Genomic DNA, 24054 nt, shown 5'->3' with positions numbered 1-24054 from the left:
CCCAACCGCGCCGGCTGCGAGCCTTTTCAAAGTGTTAGGGTTTTTGTTGCCCTTTTCCAATGCCAATATATCTTTTTTGAGATGAGCCAACCGCATCTGTACGCAGTATTCAAGATGTGGGTGTACCATGGATTTATAGAGGTAATAAGATATTGTCTGTCTTCTTCTCTATTCCTCTTTCAATGATTTCTAACATTGTTTGTTTGAAAACATCCACTTAATGTGCAGCAGCAGTCAAAAAAGCAGAGAACTATCCACAATGACTCCAAGATCTTGCTCTTGAGTGGTTATAGCTAAATTAGTTCCCATCACTTTGTATGTATAGTGTTGTGTAAAGCCTCTGCCTGAGCTATTACCCCGTAAATTGGAGCTACTTGATTTCCACATACATTTTCTGCTGCATTGCTGTGAACACTGTTTGAGGTGGGGGCAGTTGTCTTCTAAGTCACTTTAGTACTGATGATTTGTAGTTGATTTAAGATGGGATTTGTTCCAGTCAGTTGCTGTGCTCTGGAAGGTATCTTTGTAACCAATGAGCTTTGAAGCTTTGTAATTGCTCCTTTGTCACTTTCAGCTGCTTTACTTTTTAAGTTTGGTAACTTACTGTAAGCGCCCTGATTGTTGAACTTTGTAATCTTTGTAACTTTCAGCCACTTTGCTTTTTAAACTCTGTAACTTGCTCTAAGCTGCATTCCACCCTGTGATAAGAATGTGTGTGTGAATGGAGACTGGAGCATGTTTGGGGTGAGGAAAACAGCAAGGCTAAAAACGTGGAGCCAGGTGATGGCTAATTAAAGCAATCACGGAGACACTGCTGCTCTAAGCAAACACCCAGACCTCCCTCGACCTGGGTCCTGTATGTTCCTAGGACCTTGCGTGCATCACAGGAGCTGCCCAGTTTCAATAAAAAGGAGAGAGCACCTAGCAGAAGCTCTCTTTTTGATCAGCTAGGTGGCCGGGATCCATGGCTGCAGGCAGACACACCAGCCATACTATGCCCTGGCTTTTTCTCTCCCTCCCTCGCTGCAACCCTTTGCCTGTGTGAGTGTGAAAGAGCACTCATTTCCCTTGAGTTTAATTTTGTGGTGGCATTCAGTGACAACCTGATCCCTTTTAGTTTAACCCTGTAAGTAGATTGTTAGAATCATACAATACTAGGACTGGAAGGGACCTCGAGAGGTCATCGAATCCAGTCCCCTGCCCTCATGGCAGGACCAAATACTGTCTAGACCATCCCTGATAGACATTTATCTAACCTACTCTTACATATCTCCAGAGATGGGGATTCCACAACCTCCCTGGACAATTTATTCCAGTGTTTGACCACCCTGACAGTTAGGAACTTTTTCCTAATGTCCAACCTAAACCTCCCTTGCTGCAGTTTAAGCCCATTGCTTCTTGTTCTATCCTCAGAGGCCAAGATGAACAAGTTTTCTCCCTCCTCCTTATGACACCCTTTTAGATACCTGAAAACTGCTATCATGTCCCCCCTCAATCTTCTCTTTTCTAAACTAAAGAAACCCAATTCTTTCAGCCTTCCTTCATAGGTCATGTTCTCTAGACCTTTAATCATTCTCGTTGCTCTTCTCTGGACCCTCTCCAATTTCTCCACATCTTTCTTGAAATGCGGTGCCCAGAACTGAACACAATACTCCAACTGAGGCCTAACCAGCGCAGAGTAGAGCGGAAGAATGACTTCTCGTGTCTTGCTCACAACACACCTGTTAATGCATCCCAGAATCATGTTTGCTTTTTTTTTGCAACAGCATCACACTGCTGACTCTCATTCAGCTTGTGGTCCACTATAACCCCTAGATCCCTTTCTGCCGTACTCCTTCCTAGACAGTCGTTTCCCATTCTGTATGTGTGAAACTGATTGTTCCTTCCTAAGTGGAGCACTTTGCATTTGTCTTTATTAAACTTCATCCTGTTTACCTCAGAGCATTTCTCCAATTTGTCCAGATCATTTTGAATTCTGACCCTCTCCTCCAGAGCAGTTGCAACCCCTCCCAGCTTAGTATCATCTGCAAACTTAATAAGCGTACTTTCTATGTCAATATCTAAATTGTTGATGAAGATATTGAACAGAGCCGGTCCCAAAACAGACCCCTGCGGAACCCCACTTGTTATACCTTTCCAGAAGGATTGTGAACCATTAATAACTACTCTGAGTATGGTTATCCAGCCAGTTATGCACCCACCTTATAGTAGCCCCATCTAAGTTGTATTTGCCTAGTTTATTGATAAGAATATCTTCTCTGTTAATTCCTCATTTAATAAATCCATATGTATGTTACCCTATATTTCACTGGAGACCACCCCAGGGTTACACTGAGTGGGGATTTTTTTTTCCAGTGTGCATTACTTTGCATTTATCGACACAAATTTGTTTGCCATTAGAATCATAGGAAGCATAGAGCTGGAAGAGAACTCAGGAGGTCAAGTCCAGCCCCCTGCCAATCCCAACTAAATCAACCCAGCCAGGGCTTTGTCAAGCTGTGACTTAAAAACCTCTAGGGATGGAGATTCCACCACCTCCCTAGGGAACCCATCCCAGTGCTTTACCACCCTCCTAGTGAAATAGTTTTTCCAAATATCCAACCTAGACCTCCCCCACTGTAACTTGAGACCATTGCTCCTTGTTTTACCATCTGTCACTACTGAGAACAGCCTCTCTGCATCCTCATTGAAACCTCCCTTCAGGAAGTTGAAAGCTGCTATCAAATCCCCCCTCACTCTTCTCTTCTGCAGACTAAACAGACCCAACTCCCTCTGTCTCTCCTCATAGGTAATGCGCTCCAGCCCCCTCATCATTTTGGTCACCCTCCGCTGGACCCTCTCCAATGCGTCCACATGCTTTCTGTAGTGGGCGGGGGGGGGGGGGGGGAGAGAGAGAATTAGATGCAATGCTCCAGATGTGGCCTCACCAGAGCCGAATAAAGGGGAATAATCACTTCTCTAGATCTGCTGGCAGTGCTCCTCCTAATGCACCCTAATATGCCATTAACCTTCTTGGCTACAAGGGCACACTGTTGACTCTCATCCAGCTTCTCATCCACTGTAATCCCCAGGTCCTTTTCTGCAGAACTGCTACTTAGCCAGTCATTCCCCATCCTGTAACAATGCTTGGGATTCTTCCATCCCAAATTCAGGACTCTACACTTGTCCTTGTTGAACCTCATCAGATTTCTTTTGGCCCAATCCTCTAATCTGTCTAGGTCGCTCTGGACCCTATCCCTGCCCTCCAGCATATCTACCTCTCCCCCTAGCTTAGTGTCATCTGCAAACTTGCTGAGAGTGCAATCCATCCCCTCATCCAGATCATTAATAAAGATGTTGAACAAAACCAGTCCCAGAACCAATCCTTGGGGCACTCCGCTAGAAACCGACCGCCAACCTGACATCAAGCCGTTGATCACTACCTGTTGGTCCCGACAGTCTAGCCAGTTTTCTATCCATCTTACAGTCCATGTATCCAATCCATACTCCCGTAACTTGCTGGCAAGAATATTGTGGGAGACCGTATCAAAAGCTTTGCTAAAGTCAAGGTATATCACATCCACCGACTGTTGTCCAATTCTGTTGCCCAATCACCTAGTTTTGTGAGATCCTTTTGAAGCTCTTCAGTCTGCTTTGTTCTTAACTATCTTGAGCAGTTTAGTATCATCTGCACATTCTGCCCACTTCACTGTTCTACCCCTTTCTCCAGATCATTTATAAATAGGTTGAATAGGATGGGTCCCAGGACAGACCCGGGGGCGGGGGCAGCACTAGTTACCTCTCTCCACTTGGAAAACTTACCATTTATTCCTACTCTTGGTTTCCTGTCTTTTAACCAGTTATCAGTCCATGAAAGGACCTTCCCTCTTATCCCATGACAACTAACTTCATTTAAGAGCCTTTGGTGAGGGACCTCGTCAAAGGCTTTCTGGAAATCTAAGTATACTATATCCAGTGGTCCCCCTTGTCCACGTGCTTGTTGACCCCCCTCGAAGTACTCTAGTAAGGTGTTAATTTTTTTTTCTCCTTCACAAAATCCATGTTGACTCTCCCCAACAAATTAAGTTCATCTATGTGTCTGACAATTCTATTCTTTACTATAGTTTCAACTAATTTTCCCAGTACTGACGTTAGACTTACCGGTCTGTAATTGCCAGGATCACCTCTAGAGCCCTTTTTAAATATTGACAGCACATTAGCTATCTTCCAGTCATTAGGTACGGAAGCTGGTTTAAAGGATAGGTTGCAGGCCACTGTTAATAGTTTCTGCAATTTTACATTTGAGTTTTTTCAGAACTCTTGGGTGAATGCCATCTCGTCCCGGTGACTTGTTACTGTTAAGTTTATCAGTTTGTTCCAAAACCACCTCTGACACCTCAATCTGGGACAATTCTTCAGATTTATCACCTATAAAGAATGGCTCAGGTTTGGGAATCACCCCAGTATCCTCAGCCGTGAAAACCGAAGCAAAGAATTCATTTAGCTTCTCTGCACTGACTTTATCATCTTTGAGTGCTCCTTTAGCATCTTGATTGTCCACAGGCACCACTGGTTGTTTAACGGCTTCCTGCTTCCGATGTACTTAAACATTCTGCTATTACTCTGAGTTTTTGGCTAGCTGTTCTTCAAACTCCTTTTTGGCTTTTCTTATATTTTTACACTTAATTTGACAAAGTTTCTGCTCCTTTTTTATTTTCCTCACTAGGATTTGACTTCCACTTTTTAAAAGATGTCTTTATTTGTCACTGTTGCTTTTACTTGGTTAAGCCATGGTGGCACTTTTTTTTGGTTCTCTTACTGTGTTTTTAATTTGGGGTATTGTAGTGGGGTCTATTGGAAAACATGGGATGGTGGGCGGGCTTTGCCCGCCCACCTTCTAAAAGCCCCTCCCCAGCCTTATGGGAGGGACACTGGACCCATGTCCAACTAATTGCTTGGGACAAATAATGAATAAAGGATCAGGGAGTGCGGGTTAGAGGTTCAAAATAAGGGAGCCGGATGAGGACACCGAGCAGAGAACCCCGGACAGCGCCCACTGCTCCTCAAAGCTGTCGATGGAGCCAGTGGACGCCGCCCAGAGGAACTCTGCCCGGATTCGTGACACAAGGGAGGAGCGGAAATAGGCCCCACAGTCGCAGAGAACCCCCTCGTCTAGCATCCTCCTCCTGGTATTGTAGATGGTGCCCTTAGCTAGAGCCAGGAGGAGGTTGACGAGGAGGTCTCGCGACTTTGTGGGGCCACGGATAGGGTGTGCGTAAATGAATAGGTGGGGGGAAAAGTGCAGCCAGAACCTCAATAAGAGGTTCTGGAGGAGCCGGAATAGGGGCTGCAGCCTGGCGCATTCGAGGTAGGCGTGCGCCAGGTTCTCCCTCACGCCGCAGAAGGGGCAGGTGTCTGGAATGGGGGTAAACCGCGCCAAGTACACGCCCGTGCTCACGGCTCCGTGAAGGAGCCGCCAACTGATGTCCCCGATGGGCCGCGGAATTAGATCGGAATAGACGCTGGCCCACCGGGGTTCCCCACCCTCTACGGGTCTTAGATAGTCCCGCCATTTGGTATCAGGGCGGGACACGAGGGTGGGGAAATGCAGGGTGTGGAGCACGAGCGTGTACAGATGTTGCCTCGGCGCGGCCTGGAAACAGACCGGCTGCAGATTTTGCAGCCGGCTGGGGGTCCAGGGGTGGGGAGGCCGGGGGGGCCCGTGGAACAGGGGCCCAATAATAAGGGACGGAGGCTTTGCAGGAGGGGAGGGGCGGGGTGTACCCTCTCGCAAGGACCGCTGCAGGAAGTAGAGAGCGGGCCGCGGCAAAGCCGCCTTCACCTCCTGGAGTAGGCGCAGAGGGGTTCGGGGGGTGGAGAGCCCCATGCGCTGAGCGAGCGCTCGGGGATCCACCCAGTCCCCCCTGTCGTAGTCCAGGAGGTCTCCGACCATGGTGGTTTCTGCCAGGATCAGCCTCCGGCGCACCGAGGGAGACTCCGCCACCTGCACGCACAAGGCTGGATTGTGGAGCAGGGGCTCCGCGAGGAGGTCTGCCCCCTCGGAGGCCACAACGGACCTGGTCGCCGAGAACAGCTTCCAGGTCTGGAGGAGGTCCTGGTAGAATTCCGGCAGCTCTGAGAGGTCTCGCGGAAGACCCCTCGGGTGGATAAAAAAGAGCTGCCGGTCGTATCGGAGCCCTCGGAGGCGGCGGAGGAAGGCGCGCGCCAAGGTGCCCCATGCCGGACTACCTGCACTGAAGAGGAGTCTCTGCAGGGCCTGGAGGCGGAAGGTCCGGACCTGGCTGCGTATGCAGACCAGGCCCTGCCCCCCCTCCTCCAGGGGGAGGGACAGGACCCCTGCAGAGACCCAGTGCAGTCCTGGCCAAAAGAACCCCAAAGCTGCCCTCTGGAGCTTGGCTAGGACCTCCGGGGCCGGGCGCAGGGTGTTGAGCCGGTGCCAGAGCATGGACAGGACCAGCTGATTGAGTACCAGCGCTCTCCCGCGAAGGGAGAGACACCGGAGCAGTCCCGTCCATCTCCGCAGCCGCTCACCCACCCTGGCCTCCAAACCTTGCCAGTTTTCCGGCGGAGAAGGATGCGTGGCGGATAAATAAACGCCCAGATAGAGCAGCGGACCCGCGCTCCACCTGATGGCCTGAAGCGCGGGTGGGAGGGAGCCGGCCCGCCACCCGTCCCCGACCACCAGGCCAGAGCTCTTGACCCAGTTGACCCGGGCGGAGGAGGCTGCCGAGTAGACTGCTTGGCAAGCCTCCACCCGCGCCAGGTCGCCCGGGTCCTGGACCACGAGGAGCACGTCATCGGCGTACGCCGACAGGACCAGCCGCAGCTCCGGCTCCCGAAGCACCAACCCCGTCAACCTCCTACGGAGGAGACAGAGGAAGGGCTCGATCGCCAGAGCGTACAGCTGGCCCGACAGCGGACACCCCTGACGTACCCCCTGCCCGAAGCTGACCGGCTCGGTCAGGGTCCAGTTGAGCCTGACCAAACACTCCGCGAGGGTGTACAGCACCCGGAGAAAACCCACAAACCGGGGCCCGAAGCCGAAGGCCTGCAGGGTGCCCAGGAGATACCCGTGGTCCATCCTGTCGAACGCCTTCTCCTGGTCCAGGGACAGGAGGGCGAACGACAAGCCGTCCCTACACCCGAGCTCTAAGAGATCCCGGACCAAATACAAGTTATCAAATATACTACGGCCCGGGACGGTGTAGGTCTGGTCGGGATGGATCACGTCCGCCAGCACGGACCGCAGTCGCAGCGAGATGGTTTTCGCTACGATCTTGTAGTCCGTGCTGAGGAGCGAGACGGGACGCCAATTCCGTAGGTCGCGGAGGTCCCCCTTCTTCGGCAGTAAGGCGAGCACCGCTCGCCTGCACGACAGAGGGAGGACCCCGCTCTCCAGGGACTCGGCCCAGACGGTGACGAGGTCCGGGCCGAGGACGTCCCAGAACACGCGGTAGAACTCCACGGTCAGCCCGTCCATGCCCGGGGTTTTGTTGTTGGGCATGAGACGGAGGGCTTCCGAGAACTCGGCCAGTGTGAGAGGCAGCTCCAGCCGGTCTCGGTCGCCCGCGCTGACCGTCGGGAGCTCGGTCCAGAGCGCCCTGCAGGCGTCGGCTTCCGTCGGATCCGGGGAGAACAAACTGGCGTAGAAGGCCCTGGCCCTTCCACGCATCTCCACCGGATCCGTGAGGGGGGTGCCGTCCTCCGCCAAGAGGCAGGTGACGTGCTTTTTTGCCCCCCTCCTTTTCTCCAGGGCATAGAAGAAGCGGGAGCCGCGATCCATCTCCCGAAGGAGGTGGATGCGGGATCGGACAAAAGCGCCCCGGGTCCTGTGATCTTCCAGGGCTCGGAGCTCCTCCCGCTTCTCCCGGCACGCCTCACGGAGGAGTGGATCCTCGGGGGCGGACGCCAGGCGCCTCTCAAGCTTCAAGACCTCCCGCTCCAGCTGCTCTATCGCCGCATCCCTCCGCCGGCTGGCGCCCCGGGAGTAGTCACGGCAGAAGAGCCAGGCGCGCACCTTCCCCACATCCCACCATCGCCGCGCCGAGGGAAAGGCGGGCCGCTGCCCCCGCCAGGCCTGCCAGAACTCCCGGAAGGACGCCACGAAGCCCACGTCCTCCAGCATGCTATTGTTAAAATGCCAATAGGCCGGCCCCAGCCTCTCCGAAGTCAGAGAGGCCTTCACGGACACCAAATGGTGGTCCGTGAACGGGGCCGGCCGGATGCTGGAGGAGTGGGCTCGTGCCAGATGGAATCGTGAGAGGTAAATGCGATCCAACCGGGAGTGGCTCGACCGTGTTTTCCCCACCCGGACGTACGTGAAGGTGGTACTGTCGTCCGGGTGGTGGTCTCGCCAGACGTCCACCAGGGAGTGATGTTCCACGATCTCCCTGAGGACGTCCGCCGCGGCCTGGCAGTTCGCGAGTCCTACACGGTCCCGGTCATCGAGGGTGGTGTTGAAGTCCCCGCCCAGGACCAGGCCCTCGCGAGGATCCAGAGTGCCGAGGAAGGTGGCCGCCTGCCGATAAAAGGTGACCTGGTCCGGGCCCGCGTTCGGGGCATAGACGTTGACCAGGTTCAACGTCCGCCCCTCCACGCGGGCCCGGACGTGCAGCAGGTGGCCCGGGACAACCTCGGCGGTCCCCAGCACCTCGGGCCGTAGGGCAGGGGAGAACAGGGTGACCATCCCGGCCGAGTGGGCGCCGAGGTGGCTAAAATACACCCCGTCCCCCCACTCCAGCCGCCAGCCAGCCTCGACGGCTGGAGTCGTGTGGGTCTCCTGCAGGAAAACCACCGAGTACCCCCCCTCCCGAAGGAAGGAGAGCACCCGGTTCCTGCGGAGACCCGCCCTACAGCCCCGGGCATTCAATGTTGCGAAGATGGTGCAATTCATAGTGAGGGCTGGGGTAGATCCTCGCGGGCAGGCGAGTCGGCGGCCTCACGCAGGCCCCGCAGCAGACCGCTCCCCGACCCGAAGGTCAGGAGAGCGTCCCGAAACCTGCGGGTCTGACGGTGGGCCGCGTCGTCCTGCCTACTGGTCCCTCTCCCCTCCTGCAACAAGGCTCTAGTGGCCTGGAGGATGGAGTGGAAGTCCCCCCAGCGCTGGAGGGCGAGCTGCGCCTTTCCTTTCGCCCCGCGGTTATCCGCGAGGAATTGGCGCAGCTCGCCCCTCAGCACCGAGGGGGAACCAGGATTCTCCTCCGTCCGGGCCCCCGGATGAAGCTCACGGGCCACGGAGACGGACAAACAGGGATCCGATCCCCGACGCGGCGCCGTTACTGCTGGCGCCGCGCTGCCCGCCCCCGACCCCGGCAGCGAAGGAGGCGGCGGAGGGAACAAGGCAGCCCCCAACGGGTTGGGGACCGGGGATACAAAAACGACCCCCGAAGGGCCGCCCGCAGCTAGCGGGAACGAGACGGCCCTCGCGGGGGTGGCACTGGCGGATGTTTGGGAGGGCAGTAGGGACAGATCGGGCAACATGACGGGGACCAGGATGGGAAAAGAAGAGGGGGACGGTAAGGGAGGGGTTACCTCCACGGCGGAGCCGGGGAGAGGGGTAGGTTCAGGGCCGGACAGTGGGTCGGGGACAGGGAATGGGACAGAGGTAGGGGTAGGGAAGGGATCGGGAACAGGGGAGGACTCGGGGCTGGAGATGGGTTCGTAAAGGGCGGAAGTGGAAGTAGGGGGAGGATCGGGACGTGGGAGGGAATTGGGATCCTGGGCGGGGTCTGGGAAAGGGTCCCCCGTGGCAATCCCACTGGGCTGCGGCGCCTCCCGAATGGGAAGTTGGGGGTCGGGAACAGGAAGGGGGCCCGCGCCGACGCCGGGCTCGGGTGGAGAGGCAGGTGTTAATGCCTCGGCGTCGGCCTGGATGGCATTTTCTGCTGGGCCCCCAACGGGAAAGGGGGATGACTGCCCCGCCTCGGTAGCTGGAGAGGGGGCACCCCCAACCCCGGGACCCGGCCGCTCGGCGCCAGCCGTCGCCCCAGAGGGCTCGGCGGCATCCGTTCCGGCGCTCGAGTCGGCCGGGCCAGTGGGCAGTATCAGGGGCACCCCGAGCGTGAGGACGGGGTCAGCCACCTGGGACACGGGATCGGGGAGAGGAGGGGGCGGCGCCATAGAGTCGCCGCCCAGACCGAGGCCCGCTGGCGGAGGGTCGTCCTCCCCCTGGGTGAGCGGGGTCAGACCCAGGGCCTCGATCTCCTCGAAGATGGAGCTAAGCTCCATCCCCTCGGCCCCGGAGCCTTCCCCTCCGGCCGCCAAGGCACCAATTACCTCGGCGGGGACGGAGGGGGTCTCAGTTGAACCCAGGGCTGGGGGGGCTCCATCAGAGGCCTCCTCGTGGATAGGCTCCTCAGGGGGGACTTCATCGTCCCCCCTCGCTGCCACGGCTTCCTCGGCCGGCGCCTCCTGCTGACGCTCGCCGGGGGGGATCATGACAGCGCTGGCCCCCCTCGGGATCTTTCGGGGGGCCTTCCCGCCCTCCGCATCGGAGGGGGGAGAGGAAGCCCGCGAACGGCGGGCTTTGCGCTTCCCCCGGACGAGCGTCCAGTCCTCCAAGGTGGAGGGCTGGTCAGCAGGGGCAAGGCCGGGGGGCACGTTTGATTTTCGGGGAGGGCGTTGTGGCAAAGGAGGGAAGGAGGGGGATACCTCCACCTGGGGAGGGCCCTCTCCCTTGCCCGGCGGCAGCCGCGCCACCCTCTCCTCCTCGGGCCCCGCAGAGACAGATCGTGTAGAGGCGGGGCCCGCCTGCCCGCTCGGGCATGTCGGAGGGGGCGCCTCCGGCTCCCGAGCAGGGCCGTCGGTTGGAGGAGGGGCGGCCGCGGAGGCCAGACTACCAGGGGGGCTGGCGGTGGTGGGGCCAATGTCCTCACGGGCCCCGGAGGTCCCGGACGCCTCCCCCGACCGGGCCATGGGACAGTCCCTCCGGACGTGCCCCATTGCCCGGCAGAGGAAGCACCGGGTCTCCCCCGAGGAGTAGTGGACTCGGTAGAGAGCCCCCTGGTAGGGCACCATGAAGGACCCCTCGAGCGCCTCCCCGCCACGCGCCGCCGGCGGCAGCTGCAGCTGTACCTGCCGGCGGAAGGATAGGACGTGGCGGAGGGCGGGGTCCTTACAGCCCAGCGGGAGAGGGCTGATGGTCGAGATGGGCTTCCCCAGGGTGGAGAGGGAAGGTAACAGGGCGGCATTAGGGAGGAAGGGCGGGGCGGAGGTGAGGACCACCCGTACGCCCAGGTCCTCCAGAGGTTCGAGGGGCACGTGCACGCCTCCCACCGCCAGGCCCCTCTCCACCGCCTCCTGGGCGGCGGCCTCCGAGGCAAGGAAGAAGACCGCCTTGCCGTACATCTTGGAGGCCGCCACCACGGCCGAGGCCCCCACCACCCTCGCCATCGCCCGCACGTAGGTTTCCATGTGGGGCGAGGCGGCAACCAGGAGGCAGCGGACGCCGTGCCTCCTGGTCATGGTGGGAAAGGGGCCGCGGCCGCCAGGGATGGAGCTGGAGGCGGCAGTCGGGGCTGATGACGGGGCAGGTGGGGGGGCGGCAGCGGCCACCTGGGCGTACGCTCTGGGGGTCTTGATTGTGTCACCCCCAGAGCTGGTGGAGGGGACAGCAGGGGAAGGAGGGGCTGTGGAGGGCGGGGCGGCTTTGGCCGTGGTGGATTTGGCCTTTGGGGCTGGGCTTTTGCCCTTTTTCTTCCCCCCGCCCTTTTTTTCGGCCGAGGTGATGGTTGCTCCCGTGTCTGAGGGAGCGGCGGCCGTGGCGGCGGCGGAGCTCGGGCCTGGGGTCGGGAGGTCAGCCGCAGCGGTTGTCGGGCCTGGTGGTAGCGAGGGGGCCGTGGTAGGGACTGCCTCCATCATGGAAGGGGGGGGTAGGAAGGAGGCACAGATAAGAGGAAGGGGAGCAAGGGTTCACCGCTCCTCCCCACCAGACAGCAGGCGAGGGAGGAGGGTGTCTGAAATGGAGGGGGTGGGAGAGAGGGAGGGTGCTGGTTTTGGGGAGGGCAACTGAAGATGGGGGGGGAGTTAGCAGCCTCACCTCCCTGCTGAGACTGTAGCAGAGGAGGAGGGCGCTAATACAGGGGCGGGGGCACGCAAGGGAAGGGGAGGGTGGGGGGGGCGTATAATTGGGAGGGAAGGGGAAAAGGGGAAAAAGGGGGGGCAACTACTCCCTCCCGCCGACTGGTTGCTGGGAGGGAGAGAACCAAAAGGGGCGGATAGAGCAGGGGAACCGAGGGGCCAGCAACCACTCCTCCCCGCAAGGCTGGAAGCGGAGGAGGAGGGTGCCGGCAGGGCAGGCAGGGGGGCAAGGTAACGGGTACAGGGCGGGGGCCGGCTCCTCCGGCTGCACTGGGATACAAGGGGGGGGTTATGGGGCCGTTGGGGAGGTGCAGTGAACAAGGGGGCTAACTAAAAAGGGGGGGCACAAGCGCTCAGGGCAGGGAGGGGGCGAGGCAAATCGGGTGGTGCTCAAGGGCTGGGGGAGGCTGGGGGGGAGGGATAAAATAGAGGCAAACAACAGCTGGGTGGGGCGGGGCACACACTCTTGGGCTGGCTGGGGCAGGGGCGTGGCAGATGACTTTGGGAGCAGGTGTGGTGGGTAAGTGGATTTGGGAAGGGAGGGAAGGAACCAAACTAAGCTAACAGGGAGGGGCAGGCAGTGGGGGAAAAACCAAGCTGCTGGGGTAGGGTGGGTGACCGGGGGTAAGGGTGGCCCCCCAGCCAGATGTAGCTGAGGGAGGGGGGCCAAGTCTAGAAGAGGGGGGAGGGAGCACACCCACGAGCGCTGTGTGGGGCTCAACCTCGCCCACCGCTGCAGCAGAGTCCCAGGTGGCAGGCAGGGCAGCAAACCCCACCAGGGGGAGAAGAGACAGTCCAGATGGTAAGGGGTGGTGGAGGGAGCATTGGGGGTGGTGGCAGCGGGTGGGGTGGGGGGGCAACTGGGCTGGGGGGAGGGCTCTGAGCCTCTCCCCCAGCCCCCCTTTTAACAGTTCAACTCACCACCACCCCGGAGCAGATTGAAAAAGCTCAGTTTGTGAACAAACCCCCTCCACAGTTCTTGATGGTGATGATCTCCTCTTCTCCCCCTCAGCGGGGTGCAGCAGCAGCAGGCAGGCAGCAGTGGAAGGCCTCCGGGTGGTAGGTGCTGGTGGGGTGGTCCTCCTTCTCTGGAGCAGTGGTGGAGGGGAGAGGGAGGGCAGCCGGCAGGCCCCCCCCTTTCCCCCCAGGCAGCAACAGCAGCAGGTGGTGGTAGCGGTGGTGGCGATGGGGTGCAGTGACGTCCGGGGAGCAGGCTTCAGCAGACGGGCGGGCGGGCAGGCAGCTGGGTGGGGAGGGCTCCGGCTGGTGCAGAAGCAGGAACCAGGAACCAGCGGGGTGGGGGGAGAAGGAAGAGGGCAGCCCCTGCACCCCGCTGCCTCTCCTTCTTCTCACGAGTGTAGGGGGGGGGTAAGGAATGGCCGCTCTCTGAGCCGGAGGAACCCCTCTGGGAGCCATTTTGGGCCCAGCCTAGCCCCGCCCCCTCACCTGACCAGAAGCCAAGGGGCGGGGCTAGGACTATAAGAAGGCTGTCGGGGAGCTCAGTCAGTGCCCAGCCTCTGAGGGAGATAGAGGCCTGTCCAGAGCTCCTGACTGGGGAGGCTGAGACCTGGCCTCGGCTTCTCACAGCTGCCTCCCCGAAGGCCAGCCAAGACTTCCCTGCCAGGGCTGCTGAGGCCTGGCCAAGCCAGCCAGCAGAGCTACCCACAGACCCAGTGGACTGGCTGGAACTCCGATGGCTGCCTGAACTCCGGGGCCTGACGAGCCCGTGGGATGCTGCAGAGCTCCAACCCCTTGACACCTGGATTGGGCCGCCCGGACCCTGCTGGGACGACACCGCCCTCCACTCTCTGATGGACCTGCTGGAGGTACAGGAACCTGCGAAGGGGGAGGCGAGAAGTGGCCCAGGGGTAGCATGGGCTGAGAGTAGCCCTCGGCTGGCAAGTTGCGGGCTGGAGCCCCTGCTGAGCCAGTAGCAGCTGCACTGCTGCATTCAGGGCCCCTGGGCCAGGGTGCAGTGGAGTGGGTGGGCTTGCGTGCCCCCCGCCACCCACTAACCAGGTGGCAGTCTCCCCCTCACCGCTGCTGCAGGTGCACTACCTGCCCAGCTCCTGAACGTGGAGCTTCTACAAACCTGTTTGTTTGCGGCCACGCCTTGCATCAGGGCCTGGCCGCCATTTGCTGCCCCGCTCTGAGTTAGGGCCCGGGCTTTGCTTAAGGTGTTAGTTGCCTGCCCTGCTCGAGGGCTTGGGCTGACCTACGGTACTTTTGGGGCTGGCTGTGAGTCGGGTGGGACCTTTTAAAGGGGCAGGACTAGAACGGTTGCCCAGCCCAAAACTGTGAGATAATAGGCTTGCATTTGGTGAACTTATTCCCCGGTGGCCCGGACCTGAAGCAAGGCCGGGCACGCGAACTATTGCCTCTTATCCTGTCCTGAAGCAAGGCCGGGAATAGACTCGCTGGCCTGGACTATTTTAAGGCACGGTAGCGCAGTGGGACAGGCGTATCGCCCACTGTACCGGAGGCAGAGGAACCGCCTCCTGAAGGCCTACCACTGACCCCCGGAAGGGGGAGGAGCTCAGACTGTTGTGGGCACTGCCGGAGGGCAGTGTCCTGAAAAGGATCCCGCCACCTGCTGGCAGACCTAATCCCCAGAACCGACGGCAGGTGGCGCAGTGGCGTTAGGGGTACACCGCTACAGGTATACATTTAAGTTGGACCTCTTATGGAGGTCTTTGAAAAGTTTCCATGCAGCTTGCAGAGATTTTTACTTTTGTCACTGTACCTTTTAATTTCTGTTTAACTATCTTCCTCATTTTTGTGTGGTTCCGCCTTTCTGAAATTAAATGCTACAGTGTTGGGCTGCTGAGTGTTTTTCTCACCACAGGGATGTTAAATTTTATTTCATTATGGTTACTATTTCCAAGCGGTCCAGTTATATTTACCTCTTGAACCAGATCCTGTGCTCCACTTAGGACAGGATGCAGAGAAAGTTTCTTGACACCTTAAATGACTGCTTCTTGGAGCAGCTGGTTCTGGAACCCACAAGAGAGGCAATTCTTGATTTAGTCCTGAGGTGACGTGTACCCAGTCAATATGGGGAGAGTTGAAATCCCCCGCTATTGTTGAGTTTATTTTGATAGCTTGATATTTAGCTAAGAGATTTGAGAGGCTAACTTGACTGTGCCATATCTCCTCCAGCTAACTTATGAGAATAGATGCCATGGTTTAGAGATTTGGAGGTGAAATTATTTGTATGTTGGTGGCACTTGAGGACCCCAGCCAGGAGTGATGTCAGCCGACAGTCAGGGCAGTGAGTGGTGGTGGGGGGGGGGTGTGTGTGTGTGTGTGTGTGTGTGTACTATACACCCAAGACTTCAACTGCTGAGACCGGGGTCCCTTGCAGTGGGCAACCTGGAAGAGGTTGAAGGGCACCCCAATGAGTGTACAGAGAGAGCTTATTACACTTCAGATTTCAGCTGCTAGAATTCACAATTCCTTTGCAGCGGGCAGCGTCGGGGAGGCTGAGAAGCGCCCCAACGGATTTTGCCACCTGGGTGTGACACAAATCCAAGGAAAATAAAGATAAAAAATAATGGTACCAAATGACAGCTTAATCTTTAAAGAGCTCTATTCTATGCATGCACTAAAACAAAAGGACACATACGGGTACAATTTTTACCCCTTTCTGCGTCACTTGGTCCCAGCGTGTCAGGCCAGGATCGGTCCCTCAATTCCTCGGAAAGTCGAAAATACGAGGTGGGCGTCCCCGTGGACCTCGGGAGGTCAAACACCTAACCCGACCAGCAGGTAAATGGTAGATTGACACTCAAAGTGAGTGTGTGCTGGACCTATCTTATATACCCATTGGGTCACGTATTTTCTCTTTATCTGTAATGCCAAGTGATGCTGGCCTGTCTTTTGTGAGACCAGTTCTTACAAGGGAGTTGTGAACTTAATTTACACTTGTAAGAGAGAATTGAGATGATTAAATTGGAAGTACTGGACATTCTTTTCTCAGTGGGAAATTCCTCTCCCAGGGACTGTTCGAATCAACATAGGTGCCAGCTGGGCACTTCTTGCAGCCTCGAGCTTAGCTTATTTCCTTAATCGTTACTCAGAGTCAGCAAAACTCGCATATCCTGGTCTCGCATCAAAGCAGATCAAAGCTTAATGGCTATGCTGATTTTCTTCTTGTTCCTTCTCTGCTCTGTATACAGACCTCTCAGAGGGCAAGCAAGATTGTTTGAGATGGGGGGGGCTGTCTGGCTACAAGTGATTAGGGACTGTACAAACATAGAATAGAAGCCACTCTCGTCACTTGTCTTCAAGGTATTTGTGGCAAATTATTGTGGTTTGGCCTTGCATTCCCTACTTGGAATGCCAGACTATTCACTCCTAAATAGAACATGCAATGACTATATGGAAAAAATGAGAGTAGGAACGCCTAGGCTTATCAGGTTGTCTACTCCTCTTCTCCCCCCCGCCACCCCCCTTCTTGCTGCCTCTGTATCAGAGGCAGCAAGGGGGAGGAGCAGGAGCTGGTGCTAGGGGGAGTCATCTTAAAAGCCAGTGGTTCGTTGAGGAGTGTCCCTGTGGGTGCTCGACCTTACGTCTGAGGCACTGCTGCGCGCCTATTTGTAGATTTACAGTAGCAGTGCCCTCCGGTGGGCTGTGCAGGTGAGGCAGGCAGCACACACAGTGCCACTGCCATGTATCCGGTTACCAGTTAGTTTTACAGTTAGTCAGTTAGACTTAAGTTTTCTTTTTCTTCCTTGAAAAGGAAAAAAAAAAAAACTTTTCTGTTAGGCCAAAAATTGGCCTGGTCTAACAGTCCTACTGTCCCTGGGATGCCCGGTTCCCCAGGATTCAAATGCTGCCTCTCCTGCAGGCTTTCTATCCCCGTCTCTGACTGTCATTTTGAGGGTACGTCTACACTACAGTTTTGTCGGAAAAACGACTGTTTTTCCGACAACTTGCAGAACGTCCACACTGCAATCGTGTTTTCACAAGTAAATCGAAAACAGAGGGGTTTTTCCAGTATTGGTAATCCTCATTGTATGAGAGAAGCCTTTTTGCGAGAAAGCTCTTTCGCAAAAAGGCACGTGTGGATGGGGAGGAGGGTTTTTTGAGGAAGAGGAGGCATCCAGGAAAAAGCACACTGTGCAGCAGTCCCAGTCCCAGCTCGCGCCAGATCTGGGACCTACCCGTGCTGCAGCTCTGCAATTTAAATGTAATAAGACCCAGGCTGCCTGCATGGCCCAGCTCCTCCTACATTTTAAACTACAGAGTTGCAGCGGGGGTAGCTCCTGGACCCAGCGTGAGCTGGGCCAGAGCGCCTCCCTTTATCGACTAACCGTGTAGTAGATAAAATTTGTATCAACTACACAATGAGCCAATTACCTGCTTCTTAACATCCTTAAAGCAAAATGGCTACCACACTTCTTCCCTTGCCACCATACCCTCTAGACTAGGGCTGGGAAAACCCCTTATGGTTGTGTTTCAGGCGTGCAAGGAGGACAGTGGGGTGTCTGCAGAACTAGCTTAATGCATCTCTTCCGCCTCCCGTCTATTCTAGCAGTAGCTCTTTTAAGGGGGGGGTGAAAGACGACTTCATGCAACTGTTCTCACGAGACCTTAAGCAGTTAATGCAGCAAACAGTGTCTGACAGTCACACAGTATCCTAACTGCTGGGTTCCTATTGTGAATCACAGGTAGGTTTCAGGTTGTATCAGGGTGGATTAATTTAAATAATGGATTTAACTAACCAAAAAAACCCATTGATTTTAAATCACGCTACCAAAAAAGTTAAGACTGACTGACTGCATTTAGAGTGCACTTAATTTTGGAGGAAGCTCCATTGAACTCACTGTCGCTTCTGTTTTTTGAGAAAATGAGTATAGGATGGGGTTCTCTTGGAAAAGCTGAGTTATGCTGAAGTAAAATAGGGAATAGATTTATGGCATCACCATTATGGTCTGTGGCCATGATGTTCCAAAATAAGGGGAATGAATTATGTAATAGAAAGTAAGAAAACGACACTCAGTGGCAACTCTCTTACTACAGCTGTCTGTGCTGAATACTTGGGTTATAGGTTCTAAACCTAGTTAACTAATTAAACAATCCATAATGATTAGCTGAGCTAAACAGATTTTTTTCCTAACGTCCAACATGGGAAACAGCTTGGGAATTGACTTATCAAAACACACTTTTATACCAAAAGGTATAGAGGGTGTCTTGAAGAATGATGCCTTGCAAAGTGAGTTGTTAGAATTACTAACCAGTTGATCCACTCAACCATATCCACATCTTCATCTACATCACTTTCTCCCAATAAGCAGTTTTCCTTATGATGCTTCCTTCTTGCAACTAGGCCCGGCATCTTTGTCTTGCATTGCTTACACTTGACACATTTTCCTTTGTTTACCCAGGGAACAAACTTCTTCACAATATTCCTAGGGAGGGTCTCTTTTATGCCCAGAAGTCATGACAGGTGTGTGTGGCCTTTTTGCAAAAGAGTATGGGGGAATATAGGAAGCTGTGTGCGCTCTGAATGTCTCCCCTTTTTCTTTTCAGTTCACTCCACTGTTCCTTTCCATGTTGTCTGTCCTTTTCTATATATTTTCTCTCTATTTCGGACTCCTGCCTGCTTGGCCAAGGTCCACCAACCAAGGTTTCCTCTAAGCTGTGTGCAGAAAAAATTTCCACCCCGCCCACCTCCTATGCAGAGCTGTGTGGCGGGCAGCAGGAGGCCGGCAGCAGAGGGGCCAAGGACAGTGGGGAGCCAGCCCAGAAGCCAGCCGGTGGGGGGAAAAGGCACCAGCCATCTATGGTGGTGGAAGGTACCAGGCGCAGGTAAATTCTGGGGTGGGGGAGGGCAAGGTACAGGGTTGGACACAGGTCTCTGGGCAGCAGTGCTTTGGTTGTAGGCCCTAGGCCCAGCTACTGGCTGTTTGTGTTTGGGGGGCAAATAGCATGGCTCTAGCATAGAGACTGGTGGCATATGGGCGGGCAGATTGCAAGGCTGGGCACAACTAGAGGGTGTGGGTGGGGGTAGGCAGTTACCACCAGCTGGCTGTTTGTGGTCCTGATAGGGGCATAGGCAGTGGGACATGCACAGTGTGTGTTGGGGGCAGGGGCCAGCATGCTGGGTGGTTTTCAGGGTGGGTGGGTGCAGGGTCATCATCATCAACAACTATGGGCTCAACGCCCATTGGTGTCCGATGCCTCCCTCACTATTTCCTTCCATCGTCCCCTGTCCAGTGTGGAGTGGCTTAGTTTCTGTAGACTAGATCTGCACCAATCTACTATATCATCTACCCATTCTCTGTGGGGTCTGCCTCTCCTATTTGGACCATCCATTATGCCAAATACAAGGGTCTTAACTTTTCGCTTGTCATTCATTCTGCAGATATGCCTGAATAGCTGTAACTTCCGTTGTATCACCTTCTGCAGTAGGTTCTCTTTTGGCTGTATCTTCCTATATAATTCCTCGTTGGTGACCTTCTGCATCCATCCTGTTCTCAGGATCTTTCTATAACAACTCCTCTTGATTGCCAATATTCTTCTCTTCAAATCTTTCGTTATCACCTATGTCTCACATCCGTACAACATGCTGCTAAATACACACGTTTTCAAGACGTTCAGCTTCATTCCTAAGCTAATCGCTTTACTTTTCCAGATCTTATCCATCGCCTTCAAACTCACTCTTGCTTTCGCTATGCTAGTCGCTATTTCCTTCTTACAGTCTAGATCATACGTCATGTTGCTCCCCAAATACGTGAACTTCTAAGTTCTAGTTCGATCCCATCTATGCTGATCTTCCTTCCTAGTTCCTTATCTCCAAATACCTTGCTAATTATTACATAACCATTTTAATGTGTGTGTGTGTGTGTGTAATTTTGTTAGTAACTGGTGGGTGCCACACATCCAAACAAGTGCACATGACATCAATATTGATGCACAAGTCTGTCAGGGCTGTTCTCCACTCTGAGTGCAGGAGGTGGGGGCTCAAAAAGACTTTAAATATACCTTGCCCCTACAGGCACTGGCTACAAAAACTTCTCCCAGAATCTCAATACACAGATTTTGGGGGGTTGCTGCCACCATCAAGTGATTTTTATCCCTAAAACTGGGGGCGAACACTTGAACCCAGCCCCAGGGTACCCCAAGCTCTTGTGCCACAAGAGAGCTTGAAAAAAGAAAAGAGGAAAAAACAAGCTTCAATCTCTAGTAGCTGACCTCTCAGTCTGAGGCATGCAGACACGCACACAGACCTCTTGTATCTTCCAGGACACGAGTCAAATCACCAACTTAAAGTGATTTTTATTACAAAACAAGAGAAACTTGATAAAGCATACTCGGTTGCTAGATGTTAGAGGAACTAAGGAAAACAGAAACAGAGAGAACCTCTGGGAACAATGCTTAGATGGTAAGTGGGGAGGGGAGGCGAGGCATGGATTCACACAGAGCAGTTCAAAACAAACCACAAAATAAAGAGAAATATCCTGATCACAACTAGATTCACCCCCCCCCCCCCCTTACTCATGATCTTCTTTGTTCAGTCCACTTCCATGCCCTGAATTCCTTGGAGGCATGGTAGTCCTGCCTGGGTTTAAATAATTCTGTGTGTCTCAACTCCTGGTTTAACTCTCCCACACAAAGAAAGCAGGCAAGGTATCTTATACAATTCAAATTCTATTTCAATTGGTTCTCCCGGCCCCCTGGCCAACACCCTTGCTAGCCACCTGAGTTTGACCCCTTAGTCACTGGGTTCTGGTCAGCGCTACTCCTATGCATTACAAGACAAAACTCACTCTGCTCACGGATGGAAAATCTTAGAGGGAACACATAAGCACAGAACAAAAACAATCCTGTCCAGCTTGTATCTTTCGCAGCAGACTAAAACAACATGTGCAAAGAAACAGAAATTAAAAGCCTAGCTCTTGCTTCTTGAAAGTTCTGGTTGTTAGGTTGGACAGACTAGAGTCACTAATTCATTTTTGAGACTGTAAATGTATGCGTAGCATGTTTGTGAATGACTAGTAGCTAAGGGATTGTGGCAGGGTCAGGCCAGAGGGCTGCTGCAGAATGAGAGAAAGGCAGCCAAAAAAGGGTAAAAGACCTGCTAAATAGAAGCGGAGGGCAGCAGGACAATTAGAAGCAGCTGGTAGGAAGCTGGTCCAGGCAGAGTGCGGCCAACTGACTCCACTTCTGGCTTGCTGGAGGCCTTTAAAAGCCTCCCCAGTTGGAAGGTGAAGGAGAGAGTGGGAGAAGAGGTAAAGGAGAGACAGAGCAAAGGAGCAAGAGTTGGAGAGTGAGCCATAACAGCTTTAGAGAAGAAACAGCAGGGGAGGGAGTCCCAGGAGGAGTGGCTGGGCTCCCTACCCCAGAAACCAGCTGCAAGCCCCAACCCCTAGGGAAGGGGGTGAGAGGCTGGCCCAAGCAGTGGCCTGGGTAAGAGGGGCCCTTGCCACAGTATGGATAGACGTTTCGCTAGCATAAAATAGTGCTTCGTAGCAGAAGCTTAAGAGGAGAACTTTGCAGAAAACCTACCCCAAGGTGTAACATCCATTGGTGGTTTGTTTGGAGGGGGGTATTTAAATAATGAGAAATAATTGAAGCCTGTATATTTAAGATAAAATCCACTAAGTGCATATTTCTAGACACAAGGCAGTCAAACTAAAATGCCAATATAAGTTTTTCAGGATAAACGTCTGTTTCAGAACAAATACAATGCCTTTTTTTTAAGCTCTAAGTAATTTAAGATAACGAAGAAACATTTTATTTTCTTCAAACAGATGCACAGAAATTCAAGGCAAAATTTGAAGAATGCAGGAATGAGGTAGACAAGAGAGCAAAGAAGGGTAAGATGTTAATATTATCTTGGAATTTAGATCAGTACTTCACCTTTTTGTCCCCGTTTGCCCATCTCCGTGGCCCGCGAGGCCCATCCGGGGGCTCAGATGGAGGAAAACCCTGTTGCCCTGATCCCCTCAGCGCTGAAGGCCAAACTGCGCCAGTTCCTCAGGGATACCCGTAGGGCCAAGGACAAGGTGCAGTTTGCCCTTTGGCACTGGGGGGTGGGGGGAGACTTTAACCACATCCTCAGGGCCACAAGGGCCCTTTTGCAGGAGGGGAGAGGGACCAGGAGGCAGGACATCGCGGCCTACCGCCAGGCTCACAAGTTCCACGATGCTCTCCTGGCCTTCGGGTCAGGGAGCAGTCTGCTGTGGCACCTGTGGGAGGTTGACAGTCACCCTGCCCATGAGGATTCACCCCAGCCCTCATCATGAAACATACTGTCATTGCGACATTAAAAGCCCGGGGCTGTGGGGTGGGTCTCTGCAGGAGCTAGGTGCTCTCCTTCCTTCGGGAAGGGAGGTAATCGGTGGTCTTCCTGCAGGAGCCCCACACGACTCTAGCCATCGAGACTGGCTGGCTTCTGGAGTGGGGGGACGGGGTGTACTTTAGCCACCTTAGCACCCATGCAGCTGGGGTGGTCACCTTGTTTTCCCCTGCCCTACGGCCCAAGGTGTTGGGGGTTGCTGAGGTCGTTCCGGGCCACCTGCTGCACGCCTGAGCCCGCATAGAGGGGCTGACGTTGAACTTGGTCAATGTCTGAGGACTGGCAGTTGGGAACCACTGTGCTAGAGTAATAGTCTAGGATGTTGAGAACTCTTCTTTCCTTGTAGAAGACTTGTAGTCGATCCTGGAACATAATTTTTAGGGCAGCTGTAATAGAAAGGCTTTTCATCATTTATACGGAGTAACAGTTTTACCACATTGTTTTATCTTGTGTCCCACAAGTAAATACCCCAGTTGCAGGATTACAGTTTGAAAGTAAGTTATTATACCAATGTAATGCTTCTCCATGACCTGCAATGCACATAATTGGAGGAAAGCTCTCTCAACAACTACCTTCAATTTCATATAGAAATTAGAAAGGTTAGAATTCCATTCCAAATGTATCTATTAAAGTAGAAAAGTATAGACTCCTACTGGCCTGCAGTTCAAATGCTTCAGAAAATCTGAGTGTTTTAGGCAATGTAGGGAACAGAATTCCCTTGTGAATTGTGGCCTTAGTTCTCTCCCTTGAGCAAAGAGGTTGGAATGTAGGGATAGAGAAGGTTAGAGACCTGAATTTCAAGTAACTTGATATTAGGATAAGGATATTATCTAAGGAGATGGAAGCTGTATGGAACCAGCACATCCAGTCATACAAGATATGCCTTGTCAGTAGTTACCCTGTAGCAATCAAAGAACTACTTGTGAGGACACTGAAAGGGCTATGATCCTGTTCTTAGTCGTCAAGTTATGGCCTAGTGTGGTTGTAGGGTGGTATTTTAAGGAGCGAATCTACATTCGTTTGGCATGGGATGGATCACCATGGGAAAAGAAACAATGAATCATCTTAGTGTATGGAGCAAAATTCAAGGAGTTCAAAAAACACTTGATCCTTATCCTTTCTAAAGTAGTTGTGCTATTTGTTTAGTAAAACAAGTTAACAGAGCTTTCCGATTGTTAATATCTACTGTGTGTAACTTTTCTTCAAACAATTTCTTAGCAGGCAAAGAGAAAAATGATAGTGCTGACAAAGTTGCTGAGAAATTAGAAGAGCTTTCTGTAAAGGAAGAGAGCAAAAACTCTGAGAAGAAAGAAGAGACAAGGGAAAAAACTGAAGGAAAGCAATAAAATCATCTTGGGCCTTGCGTATTTTTTTCCTTAATTATTACAAGGGACTTTATAAAGACCTGAATTCCAACGTTCAGGTTATTTTTTCTAAGCTTTTTCCCCTTTTGAAGATGTCTTCAGAAAATCCATTCCCCAGTCATGAAAACGTACTGTGCTAACTTTTTTTTCCATAGTGGAAATACTTATTTCTTTGAGTGATGTCCCCATGAGTGCTCCACTCTGGGTGCTGGCGCGTCCTTGCGCCGGCGAACAGATTTTTTTTTTTTTTTTTTTCCTAGCAGTGCCCTGCTGTGCCGCGAACGCACCATAGCACCTCCTCATGTT

General features: G+C 53.9%; 1 protein-coding gene across 2 annotated transcripts in view; it reads left to right on the top strand.

Annotated features, from left to right (window-relative positions):
• LOC102460082 (ran-specific GTPase-activating protein) overlaps positions 1–23747 on the top strand; it is a 46231-nt gene extending 22484 nt beyond the window's left edge. Inside the window, exons 5-7 of one of the 2 annotated variants that reach the window (XM_075914694.2) lie at positions 13666–13904; positions 21837–21902; positions 23603–23747. In XM_075914694.2, coding sequence (XP_075770809.2) covers positions 13666–13904; positions 21837–21884 — 287 coding nt within the window. In that variant the 3' untranslated portion in view covers positions 21885–21902; positions 23603–23747. The remainder of the gene's footprint in view (positions 1–13665; positions 13905–21836; positions 21903–23602) is intronic. The other variant, XM_075914695.2, reaches the window with a different exon arrangement.
• Positions 23748–24054: the final 307 nt, after the last annotated feature.

Source organism: Pelodiscus sinensis, chromosome W (genome assembly GCF_052426305.1).
Source record: "Pelodiscus sinensis isolate ZL-2025 chromosome W, ASM5242630v1, whole genome shotgun sequence".
In the NCBI taxonomy this organism is placed as follows: domain Eukaryota; kingdom Metazoa; phylum Chordata; order Testudines; family Trionychidae; genus Pelodiscus; species Pelodiscus sinensis.
The sequence above is the reverse complement of the archived record's forward strand: the minus strand, read 5'-3'. Positions and strand labels throughout refer to the sequence as shown.